General features: G+C 30.9%; 1 protein-coding gene across 6 annotated transcripts in view; it reads left to right on the top strand.

Annotated features, from left to right (window-relative positions):
• Positions 1-13,352, top strand: part of LOC143253436 (neuroepithelial cell-transforming gene 1 protein-like) — a 31,744-nt gene extending 18,392 nt beyond the window's left edge. For all 6 annotated transcript variants that reach the window (XM_076507316.1, XM_076507317.1, XM_076507312.1 and 3 more), the window contains 7 exons: positions 2,829-2,988; positions 4,599-4,657; positions 6,731-6,772; positions 7,484-7,585; positions 8,303-8,371; positions 10,638-10,857; positions 11,662-13,352. In XM_076507316.1, the coding sequence (XP_076363431.1) occupies positions 2,829-2,988; positions 4,599-4,657; positions 6,731-6,772; positions 7,484-7,585; positions 8,303-8,371; positions 10,638-10,857; positions 11,662-11,825 (816 nt within the window). In that variant the 3' untranslated portion in view covers positions 11,826-13,352. The remainder of the gene's footprint in view (positions 1-2,828; positions 2,989-4,598; positions 4,658-6,730; positions 6,773-7,483; positions 7,586-8,302; positions 8,372-10,637; positions 10,858-11,661) is intronic.
• The last annotated feature ends 316 nt before the right edge of the window (positions 13,353-13,668 follow it).

Raw genomic sequence — 13,668 nt, 5'->3', positions numbered from 1 at the left:
GGTTGTGTGCAAAATCCCCTCTACAGCTTCTGTGTTCACTGCTGTAGTGTATGCTATTTCTCTTGTCTTGGATCATATAGAAGCTAAGCAGTACTCAAACTGAACTGTTTAAACTGATTTGCTTAGTTCTCTACTGGCCCTGGAATCAGTTCACTTTAGTTCACACCCTGTTCTTGCTGATATTCAAAACCATCTGGCCCATTTCTCTTTAACATCTACTTCTATCCAGTTTTTATGGATATCGGGGCATTGTTGGTATTTGCGGTAATGAGCTCACCAACACTGCAGATAAATCTATCTGCTCTGGCACTATCACTGCTGTGCCTGGTTCCATACATGGACTATTGTCCTGTATTCAAGGCTTGTCTCCGTGCCAGCTGGCAGTCGACTTAGAGTGAGCAATGCGGAAACAAGCTTTTCCAAATAAAACCCTATATTGGACTTTGGCCGTCTTGCTTCCATAAGGATCGGAAAGAGGAAGTTATTCTAACAAGACTACACATTGGTCACAGTTTTTTAACTCATTATTTTCTTTTATCTGACTCTTAACGAAGGCACCATTTTAAACATGTTCTGTCCCAAAGTTTATTCATCACGCTAGACAGTGTCATTGGTGATGGTGATACTGCCCACCTTGGAAATATTTTTAGTTTTTTAAAGGCCATTAATCTTTTTAATACTATTTAAGTTTTTTAATTTATACATTAGATCTTGTTTACTCTGATTCCCTTTTAAGGATCACAGTCCATCTAGTTCGATTTGAAATTAGAAAATGGCTGTAACATCAAATAACTTGAAACCAGGACTGGAAAGGCCAACTTCATGTGACTAACACTGTTGTTTGAACTACCCATTAGTCATTCTGGCAAGTTATTAAAATTTTGCTGCAAGTCTTTTAAAACTTTTATTACTTTTTGAAAATGGCCATGAAGTCAAATAACTCGGAACCAGGACTGGAAAGGCCAACTTCACGTGACTGACAGTGGTTTTTGTACTTACCTGTTAGTCTTCCTGGTGAGTTATGATAATTACAGTTATGCTACAGAGAGTCCTTTACAACTTGTATCACTATAGTTTTTCTCTTAACATTATAGACTAGATATAAACTTTGTTTTGTTTACCTTAATTTTCTTTTATGAATTTTATTAAATTTACTTTAACTTTTTACTGGATGTTTGGTGCAGATAGCTTAGCTGCTTTGTGCCATAAAACACTAAATCAACCAACCAACTGTGCTTGTGTACAAATTTATTTAAGATTATTTCTTTATTGTGAAAATTTTGTACACGTTTTCAAGAGATAATATATGTTGAACGTATCTGTAAATTTGAAGTGTTGAGTAGTCTGAAGGTAAATACAATGTATACTTTATTCTCCAAGCCATTTTCATCCTGAGAAAAGCCATTTATTTTATTTCATTTTTTAATGTCGAGTACATAGCTGTTGTTAAAGTCCAACAATGGTGAAGGAGGTTGTGACATAATCAAACAGACTTCGGTTAACTGGAAATTCTTTGTGTATATAACATACTTGTTTCTTCTTGATCAGTGGATAAAACAAAACATTTAAGCTGTAACAAGAAAAAAGTCTCAATGCCTCCTAAGGTTCAGGAATAAGTCTTTGGAATTGTAATGTCATAATTGGGTTTTGATACCCATGGTGAGCACAGTGCAAATATCATGATGTGTAGATTTGTGCTTAACAACAAACAAACAAAAAATAAACATCAGTGTTTTTTTATAGTGTTATCAGTTTGATTTATAAACTTTTAACAAACGCATATTGGTAGTGTATTTTTGTTGATTTATGTGGTTTAAAATACTGTTTCAACATTGTCTTTCAGAAATTCAGTGGGTACTAACAACTTCCAATTTTTCATATTTTTATTCATGAAAAAAAAGTAAATATTTAATAATGAAGCTGCCAGTATTTCCACAGTTACAACTTTCATTTGTGACATAACTACTGATGCCAGCTAGTAAATGTTAAATATTTACTGCAGTAGTTAAATGTATTTGGAAATAAACCACCACTGACTTTACCTAATCTACATTTTTATTACATTTGAATTATCAATTGAGCAAAATCTAAAAGAAGTTTTAAATGAGTAATTGGACCGAGGTTCATTAAATATCTGTCGGAATCCTTAGAGTATGTTTTCAAGTTGCTATAAATATAAAACAGTTTTTGTACTTTTTTCATATGAAACCAGTGAGTACTTCTCTCCCAGTGGTGTTAACTGCCCACTTGTAATTAGTTCTTCCTTTCTTAGCTGACACAAAGTTTAAGAAACAGTGAGGGAAATTCTGTCCAAGGTTAATGGCTTGTGTTTACATGGCTTCTCAAACAAACATTACCAGTTATTATGGTAGTACAGTGTACTAGACCAAAGTTTAATGGCTTCATGTCCCTATTTTACTTTGTGAACAACATTTATCAGTATTTATAATATTGTAATGTCCTAGTTCAAAGGGTAACGACTTTACATGGTTTGTGGAGCAGTCTTCATTCAACAATATGATACTACAGTATCTTATGTCAGAGAGTAATGGTTTAATGTTCCCATATGTTTTTTTGGACAAAATTCACCAGACCTTATGATATTGCAGTGTGCTGAAAAATAATGGGTCTGAATCATTGAAAGTGGAAAGCAAAATGTTAGAAATGAAATATAAAATTATTCATTTGTTAAATCACAGTTTTTTTTTGTTATCAATTGTTCTTTCTGTATGTGTATGTGGTTACAAGATATTAAAAATCTGAAAGATAGATTAAACTTATGGACCCAGCTTACAAATGGACAAGTATTTGTACTTTTCTTTGTTTAGTATCCTGGATTGGAAGCATATGTGTCTTACTGCTCAAACCAGATCTATGCCAAAGCTCTTCTGGAGGAGAAGAAGGCCCATGATTGTAGATTTGATGACTTTTTACAAAGATGCTTAGAATCACCATTCAGCAGGAAACTTGACCTGTGGAACTTTCTTGGTAATCAGCCTTAGTTTGAACTTTTTATGTGCAAGTATATGTGAACTGGTGATTAAGGATGTGTGAGTGAACTGGTGATCAAGCTAATCCTTTTATCAGGTCATCCTTTAAGTAAGGTCCAATTTTAGGTTCAGAAAAAAGAGAAAGGATTTCAAATGCTTTTAATATTATTTAATCAATAATGTATGTACCATTATTATTAATTATTTCCTGCCAACAATTCACGAGCTTTTGAATGCCACTTCTATAAAATTCTTGGGGTTTGGAGAAAAAGAATGTAGAGATGGTAGTTTTGACATCTTCATGTGTTCTTTTCCATCAAGATAATTCTGTAAACTACAGAACAGATGGTAATCAGATGGGGCAAGGTCTGGAGAATAAGGAGGATGTGGAAGTTTTTCCCAGTCTAGCTCTTCAATCTTTGTAGATATGATACTTGCTGTATGGGACCATGCATTATCCTGGTGTGACACAACACCTTTACAATTGGTCAAAGTAGGCCTCTTTTCTTTCAGTGCAACATTCAAGCGCTCTAACTGTTGACAATAGAAGTCTGATGTAATCTTTACTTTGAGTGGCAGCAACTTAAAATGAATCACACCAACAATATCCCACCAAACACTCAAGACTTTCTTAGGGTAGATGTCCATTTTGGGCTGTGCTTTAGTCACTTTACCTGGGGACTCATTTTTCAAGTTTTGATGCCTTTCCAAGCTGTTACAGATAACTGTTGAATAGGTTGAATTAGGCTTCTGTGCTAGTTTAACTGTAACAGCAAGTGCAGCCAGCAGCAAGTCATCATTAAACTCAACAGGATGACCTGAAGTGGCACATCACTTAAGCTGTAGTCACCTGATCTGAACTTCTGAAACCACCTTCAACATTTTCTTTCATTGAGAGACTCTGCATCATAAACACCTTGAATGTTTTATGTAGTTTCTATTGTACTGTTGCCTTTTCTAAACTTGTAATGCATTATGTACCTAATGTTCTCCTCAGACACATCCATCTTCGTAAGGGTTTATTTGATTAATGATCTGAAAAAGTGGTGGTGTGTTAGTTTCTTTTATTTGTCTGAATATTTTTATACACGTCCTACTACATATTTTAGTCATTAAAGCCTTCTACAAAGACAGAAATAATGATGTATTTCTGTATTAAATGTTTGGATATTATTTATGGCACGCCATGATATATACATGTTTTTAATGATATCTGCTAGTTAACCCTACACTCGTATCAATATCTGCAGATGAGTGTATAAGACTATTTTGCCATCAAATAAAAAAAGTGTCATGGGCTTGTTATATTGGAATGATCTATTTTAAAGTTATTTACAATATCATTCTCATTTTGATGAATAAGCAACTTATTTTGAATTGAAGGTTTGTCTTCAAAAATTTGTGTTTGATGTAAACCTTGTTTTAATGTGTTTAGTTAACAAAACTAGTGTATTTTCAAGTTAATATTATTATATTATAAAACCATGACTTAATTTATTTGTCACTTGTCGGTTACATTTGATGGCATTATTTAAAATAGTCAGTCAGTATAACTTGTTTTTTTTTGTTTGTTTTTTTCTAATATTGATTTTTTTTTTCCACATACAGATGTCCCTAGGACTCGTCTGGTGAAATACCCATTGTTATTAAAAGCTATACTTAAACATGTAAGGGTTACTTTTTTAACTTGTACTTAAATTAAAATGTACCATTTATTAAATTTTAATTTTTAGTACTCTTAAAATACACCTGATCTGTGCTTTACTTCTTAATAACAACACATTTGAATAAATTTAATACTTTCTATTTTTTTAGAAATAAATTAGTGAACGATTGTTGTTTTTTGGCATGATATCAGTCTTTGTAACTGATTCATCAGGTGGAAAACTAAGTTTTGTAGTAAATATAAAACTTTTTAATGCCAAAAAACATCTTTATTATGGATATTTTGTAATATTTCTTTTGTCATACATTACATCAGTGTTACTGTTTAAATCTGTTCTTTTTAAACTTCCAATTCCATATAAAAACTTACTCAATGCTGATGTTTTTTTGTAGTTCAAATATTATAAACATTTTTTTGTTTTTACATATAAATGCTGATAGTGGAATTTGAGGAAATTCTGAAATGTCCATAGTAAAGATGTATATCAGAATTTCATTAAAACAATGAGGTAACAAGGTTTAATCTAGATCATTTGTTTCATAAATTTATGGATAAGATAAATTTAAGGTTATATAATTTTCCAGATGCTAGAAAGTTAGCACTAATGTTTTCTCTCCCCCCCTTTTGTGTTGTACCATACAAGGAGGTGGAAAAAAGTGTCCCCCCTTGAAAATGTTATTAATTTATCTCTTTTATTAGATAATGGAGAAATATGTAAAACATTGTTTTTATAATGCACTTAGCAAGATCTGTTCAAATATGGTCTCAAATACTAATTTTAACACTAGCATTTGTCATACCTGAACTTTTTGTGTTCTTAGTTACATTTTCTCATGAACAGTGTCGTGCACCTGCTATAGTTTCTTATACCTTCTTATTCCAATTAGCCTAAAAAAATGATCAAATAAGTTTCCCTGCAGTTGTGAAGTCATTAAAAGATATCATAGAAATAAGAGAATTCTTAATGATGAGAAACCCACTTGAAACAAAAAATGTATCTCAGAATGGCTGGTATGGGTATTAACACTTTTATTAATTAGCAGAGAACAACGTTTTGACCTTCCTAGGTCATATTCAGGTTAACAAAGATGACTTAGGAAGGTCAAAACGTTGTTTTCTGCTTATTAATAAAAGTGTTAATGCCCATACCAGCTATTCTGAGATACAGATATAAGAATTGTTGTTATGGGATGTCTGGGTGAATCATCCAGTATTAATGTGATTGAAAATTTATGGGCTGAGTTAAACCGATTAACAAAAGATTGCAAGTCAGATACGGAAAATGAATTTTTTAAAATATTCAAAGAAGGGTGGCAGTCGATTACTAAGGAATATCTGCACAGACTCGCTGAAAGCATGCCACGTGAATGTGAAGCAGTACTGAAATCCAATGGAATACTAACTAAATATTAACTTGTGAAACTGGTTTGTGTTATTTTGAGTTTCATTTTTTACATTTGATTATTGCAGAAAAACTTGTTTTACCATTTTGTAGGCTACTTTTAAGTAAGAAGATCTAAGAAACTACAGCAAGTGTACAACACTTTTTGTGAGAAAATGCAACTAAAATCGTGGAAAGTTCAGGAACTGATGAAATACAGTGTTGAAATTAGGAATTGAGATCATATTTGAATAGATCTTGTTGAGTGCATTCTAAAAACATAGTTTCACATATTTTTCTCTTATCTAATGAAAGATATAACAAATTAACATTTTTGAAAGGAGCCACTTTTTGTCTGCTTCCTGCAAATGTATTAAGTCACATTAGATACAACAGTCCTTACTAATGACTGTTTTTAAGATCTGTCTTTTCTTAGTACAATAATGCAAGTTGTATTAAATATATAGCTTCCCTTCGAAAAGATCTGGTGTTTGATTTTTCAAATAATTTATCAATTTATAATAGACTAAATTAGTAAATAGCTTAATTACATAATCAATTTAGTAGAAATGTTTATTGTACAGTAGAGAACTTAACATTCAAGTTTTATGAATTAGTATTCAATGATGTAATGAAAACATATCTTTGTTTTGTGTTAAATATTATTTAAATAGGATTATTTCTCTATTTTAGACACCCCAAAGTCATGAAGACAGAGAGTACTTACCAGACGTTGTAAGTATGTTCCACATGATTAAGGACATAACAGTATTTAATAACTCCCTTTTAGTACTAAAAACTGGTGCATGTGCCCACTGTCAAGAGAACCAGTGACCAATGGTTTACAGCATTAAGTTGTGCTATTCAGTTTATTATTAGATGATTTAGCATTCTATTTAACAGAAAGCAATTGCTATGTTACCTTGCATTACGTGTACTATGTATGATACTTTAACATGAAAATTGTGACTAATAATAATCGGTTATATTGTGCTATACTAACATGCACACCATGATCCTTGATGTCTCATAAACAACTGATTAAGGTAAAATTTCAGTTAATGCTATAGCCAAGTGAATTCTGGTTAAAATAAGATAGTGGTGTGAAGAATTGCATACACTTTCTGAAAATCAAGGTTTTTACTAGATTAGATATAAAGGCTTTATTACAGTTCCTAATAAAAATTTATAAACAGTTTCCAACAGTACTTTATTTACATGTATAAGGTTACTACTCTGTATATGTTTAAAATGTATTTTGAACAAGTTTTCTTGTGAAGATTCTCAAAATGGAATAATAATTTATTGGTTTTTGAACAGAATAAATTAGTTGGTATTTGTTTTGTGTTCTTGTATAAAATTACATAACTTGACACTTATTTCGGCCCATAACTTTTGGTTTAGCCTTGTTGATACAATTTTGCTCCTTTTTATTTATTTATTTAGATAAAACAAATTAACAATATTATCGAGTTGGTTGACAGGAAAACAGGAGAAGCTAATTGTCAATTTATCACAACTAAGCTGGATTTTTTGGATGAAAGACAGGTAGGAAGTAATTAAATATATTTTATTACATGAAAGTTTGTGTATATTTAAAAGAATTTCTCACGTTATGGTGACTTTGGGATAAAAATCCTACTTAATTTATAAATGGCACCTAAAAGTTTAAAATTAATGAAATATCCTTTTTTTTTTTAATAATAATCAACTTCTTTTCACCATAATGTCAACAGTTCTAAATTAATAATGGATTTTTCTGAATTTTAAGATGTGCTAATGTTTCAACAAAATATTAAATAAGCTAGAATTGCTATTCATGTAATTAATTTTCTGTGAGAAGTGAAATTTTAAGGAACGTTCTATAAACCTGAACTTTTGAAAGGTATGTGTGATGTCCAAGTGCTGTAATCTAATGGTGGTAAAATTGTTCAAAAATACATCTACTTTTTATATTTATAAATAGACATTTTTATTAAATCATAGAAAGGCATTTAGCAACTTTATAAACTTATGAGTATGGTCATTATTACTCAAACGTAGAAAGAAATGTAATAAACTTAAATTTTAATTCTTGCTTTTGTGGTCTGACAAGGTATCAGACAAGGTATTTTCTTTTAAAATTTGTGATTGTTGACTGGAAGGACGTATTGGTTTTTAAAATGTTATGGGTTTGACTTCTATTTATGATTTTTATATAGCAGTGAAATTAAGTAAAATGCACTTGTCTCATTCATTTCATTTACTCAAATAGTTTTCTTTCAGAGAGATCCACTCATCCAGAAAGCCAAGAGTCTGTTGTGTTCTGGAATCTTGAAGAATAACAGGGGAACAGTTAGTATTTTATTCTGTCAGATGTAACTTTAAGGATGTATGTTGATTACATACTAATAATTATTTGCAGACTATAAGAAGAGTGGTTAATGCTACTCATTGTCAGTAGTAAACAGTTTAATATCCAGAATTATGTACTATTGCTGAACACTGTGAGCTGCTGCAATGGAGTTTAAGGGCAGTTTGTTAAGCCATTCATCCTTACAAGCTATTTATCTCTGTCATCTATTAACGTCGACTGAAAGATCACGTTACAACAAAGTTACACACATCCTTTGAAGTTGCATTAACGAATTTACATGGAATTGTTTTCAATCCAGTTTCTTCTACCATCTTGTTCGTGGTACCAAAAGATATAGACCTGGCATGGCCAGGTGGTTTAAGGCGTTCGACTCATAACCTGAGAGTCTGGGTTTGAATCCCAGTTGCACCAAATATGCTCGCCCTTTCAGCCTTGGAGGCATTATAATGGTTATAATTTGTTGGTAAAAGAGTAGCCCAAGAGTTGGTGGTGGGCGGTGATGACTAGCTGCCTTCCCTCTAGTCTTGCACTGCTAAATTAGGGATAGCTAGTGCAGATTACCCTCGTGTAGCTTTGTATGAAACTCCAAAACAAACCAATAAATATGCCCAGCCTTATCACAATGGCTTTTTTGGTCAGGAATTTCTCTTTCATAGCCATAGTCTAATGATATCCTAAATTCCATCCTGTTTGAATTTTTCCATTTCCTTACAAAGCATTAAGTAAGGAAATTTACGAGATCCACTAGTAAGTGTTGCCATCTTCCTTTATAATCTTGCGGGACTTTAATGGGCATCATTCCCTCTGGGGAAGTGCTGATACTTCCCTCTAGTCTTGATTTCTCCAAGCCCGTTTCCTTGGCTGTGGTTTCACTAGATAGTAGATAGGGACAGTGGGAATCTCATTAATCCATTCATGTGCGTCACTAATTAGATGACATTGGCAGCTTTTATTTATTTCAACTTTCTCTAATTATTGTAAATTAAACCAGTTTTTCGTGTACAAAATAATATGAAGGACAAGTTATTAAAAATCTTTTTTAATCGTCAAGAAATTCTCTTCTTTGTAATGTTTATTTAACAGTTTTCACATGAATATCATTCCCTGGAAACAACTGCGTACATAGGTATAAGTTTTCAAGAATAAATTAACATAGGTTTGTCTTGTCAAATGTTTAGAAATTGATCCCAAACCAAGTGTACATATGATTAACATTTTATCATTTTGTAAGAGCAACCTGCATTCAGTTACTTGTTGTCCCACATGTGAGTTATGATAACATGTAATTGAATACATAGTTCTAATTAAATGGTGTTAATTCTCTCATGTCATTCTGAAGGAATTCACTTTTTTATCCACTTACATTGGCAGCTTTTATTTATTTCAACTTTCTCTAATTATTGTAAATTAAACCAGTTTTTCGTGTACAAAATAATATGAAGGACAAGTTATTAAAAATCTTTTTTAATCGTCAAGAAATCTGATTCTAATGTGAAACTCGTTCTGATGGTAATTGGAACATGATTTATTATTCTGATACTGTTCACCGTGATTTTAGCAAGCATACCATATAGCAAACCTTTCAATAAGCAGAATAATTTAAATGTCACTAGGCTGTATAGAACAGTTTGATGTTTTTTAATCTGAAACTTCACATTTTGAATGAATTACTTCAGGCTTAGGTTTCATGTGTTGTGAAACATTTACATGCTTATAGTGCACAGAAATGTCCATATGATTATCAGTGCCACAGAACATATCAGTCACTGGTCAAACCCTAAAATGTTTGTCATCTACTTCCTTCAGCATCGTCCAGCACACTGACTTTTTTTTTTTCTTGTTAACCCTAAAACAATGGGAATGTTGTAAAAAGCAGCATTAATTTATGATAGCTGCTGTTTAAGGGTTAAACAAGTGGAGCCTGAAGATTCCTAGCTAAGTGGTCAAAAAAGTGTTCCAAATTACTTTAACTGTCAGTTTCAAAATTATGATGGTTTGCCACAATCTTCAAATGTCCAATTCATTATTTATGCAGACTTATATGTATCCTAATCCAAAAGTATCTGTAGATTTTGTGCTTATTTGTAAAAACTTAATGAAAAGTCATTGTTTTAAAACGTAAGGTTATATTTCTGAAATTGTTAGTGCCTTTAGTAGAAAGTTCCTCAAATCTATCAATAATGATTTTATTCTGTAGAAGTTAAGATTCAATCATATAAATGATTAAAGACTATTTTTCTACAGAAACTTCACGTTTTCCTTTTCGACACCGGTGTTTTACTAACTCGTTCTGCCACAAGATGGAGCAGCAATAGTAGTATGGCAACTTCTAAAATAAATACCACAAGATACCAAGTATATCGTGAACCAATTCCCATTCATCAGTTGGTGGTGGAAAACATCAGAAATGGTGAAGTTAGAATGGGAGGTTCCTTCAGATCTGCCTTTTCTTCTACTGATGGGGGTATGTTTATTTGGTTTAATCCTCACTCTCCCATATCAGGTTTAACCTTAAGCCTAAAATGCAGATGAAATATTCAAAGCAAGCCATTAAATCTGTCATGTTGCAGATGGATCTAATTAGATTGTAATCTTCAGAACATTGATATTTGTGAGCAAAACTCCCAAAATAAATATTGCATAAGATTTTTTGATATTTTTGCAAGAAAATTATAAATGAAAGCAATTTTTATTCACCAGATAATTATTTAAAAGAAAAAAATCCTCCTTTGCAGCTCCATCAAGGTTAATAATATAATAACTGTTTACTGTTGATGAAATTGCAATGGAAAATATTGGCTAAAATAAAATATTTATTTTGTTATTTGAAGAATAAAGTTTTTGGTTTTTTTGTCACTTTATTGCAAAACTATCTAAATTTCTTCCATATGCACTACAAATTCTGAAAAAAATAGATTTAAATTGTTAATTTATTGTACATTGTTTTGTAATTGATGTACCATTGTAGTCTAAATTGCTGAATCTTACTCTAACTCCAAAGTACCATTCTTAATTACTATAACTTTTCCAATTAAAGTTAACCACTTACAAATCCAATATTTTTAATAACTTTAACTCTTGCTTCTCAAACATCATTTCTTAGTGTAAATTTCATGCATATCTTAAGTTGATTTAATATTTACACAACCTGTCATTTGAAATAAGTTTTCATTGTTAATTTTAACTGTTGCTGTAAAACAGAAGTTGACCACACATTTGCCTTCCATAAACTGAGTAATCTCTAATGGTGACTTTTGTTTGTTTACAGCCAAGCACGTGTTTAGGTTATCTTTTGCAGATAAGAACTTGGGACAGTCACACACGTTACAAGCAAGTGATGAACATGACAAGAAACAATGGCTTCAGAACCTTAATAAGCTAATTAATGGACATTGGTTAGCATCCACTAGTGGTATGAAAGTAAGAGTATAAAAGAAATTGAATATGAAAAAAAAACAACGAAAAAACATATCAAAAAGCCATTAGTTTGTATATAATAAGAAGGAAACAACCAAACCAGTAAGTAACAAAGCTAGTAATGCAGTGGAAATTTCCAAAACTTGATGAAAATAAGCTTCATAAACAAGAAATGATTAAATATCAATATGATTTTATGTTCACATGAGTGCGAATTGGTGAGGTAACCTCAAAACTTTTGTCATTCCTTCATTCGACCACACCAGTATAGTGATAGAATAATGGATTTGTTTAATGATATTGTAAACCACGTGGTGTTACTTGTTTAAAAATAAATGAATCCTTGTATATTCAGTAGGGGGTGATTAAAAAAAACGTTTTGAACGAGTTGAAGCTTTTTAATTATGATGTTCCTGCTCTCAGTACAATTAATTTCATGAAAAATAAACAAGTTGAAGAAATACTGTTATCACAACGAACAATATAGATAATCTGAGTTCCAACCTAATTAAATATATTTTTCTGCCTTTTTTCAATTGCCTTGATTGGTACAATTAATTTCATGAAAAATAAACAAGTTGAAGAAATACTGTTATCACAACGAACAATATAGATAATCTGAGTTCCAACCTAATTATATTTTCTGCCTTTTTTCATTTAGTACTATTGCTTGTAAATCAGTATTTGTTTCTTTGTGAACATTTTTCCCCATATTGTATATGATTCTAGCCATAAACTACAGGACATTACTAAGTTCATAAATTTATTTATTTCAAATATGCTTTGGTTTATGTTAATAGTGTGTTAGTTATAAAAGTAAAACAGATTACAGTCAGTGCTGAGAATTGGACAATGTGCATGGCATATCAAATAACAGCTGTTGATTTCATACATGCAATATGTAGATTGTTCATCGATTTGTTTTTTATCCTGCCTTAATTATAATATGCATTTTTTTTCAAGAAATGTTCTATTTTTGCTCAGATTTATGTAAAAATCATTTTAAAATTATTTTCTACCACTAGCCACATTGATATTTATAAACAGATATTAAGCTTTCAAATTATATTTTAATAATAGTGACGGCTAATAAATTCTTAGTTTTTATTATTGATGGGATATTTTAGATTTGTAATAACAAATAATGAAAAAAAATCAAAAAAATTTCTCTATGTATGTGCAAATATTACATGTATCTTGTACTTTAAATGTATGACAATGTTTAACTCTTGGGATAGAAAAAAAATCTGTATTGGGTATTATAATAGTAGCTTTAACTGGGGCTTGTATCATCGTTAACTTGTGCATAATTAATTTGCATTTTTAGCATCTCTTGTGTTCCTTTGAATGTAATAATGGGACTATGCCAAATGACAATGTTTGTTTTTATTTTATGTAAACATTAAAATGGTGCCTTGATCAAAATGATAAAATGAAACTTTTTTTTAATATACTTGAAAGATAATACATGTATATTTCAAGCATAAGAATTTTGTTATAAATGTTATCACAGTAAAAGAAAAAAAAAATGAATTTCATACTTATATTTCAACTAGTAGGCCTCATTTTTTCAGATTTTCATTTTATAAATAACTCATGACATTTCCTTTTTTGTTATCTGAACATTCAGAGGAGCAGATTAAAACTTACCATAAAATAAATTTATAGTATTTTATTACATGTTTTCATATATTCCAACTGGTCAAGTAACTCCAAGTATGATTTCTCATTATGTTTGATTAATTCAAGATTACTCAACTTAGTTTATTAATGTCACAACTTACAGAAACCTATTTTTCCAGTTATTACATTCTACAATAAATTTAGCTATTCAGGTTTTAATGATAATTGAATAGTT

Source organism: Tachypleus tridentatus, chromosome 6, assembly GCF_004210375.1.
Source record: "Tachypleus tridentatus isolate NWPU-2018 chromosome 6, ASM421037v1, whole genome shotgun sequence".
NCBI classification, from domain to species: Eukaryota; Metazoa; Arthropoda; class Merostomata; order Xiphosura; family Limulidae; genus Tachypleus; species Tachypleus tridentatus.
Note: the sequence above shows the minus strand (reverse complement) of the source record. Positions and strands in the feature narration are given on the sequence as shown.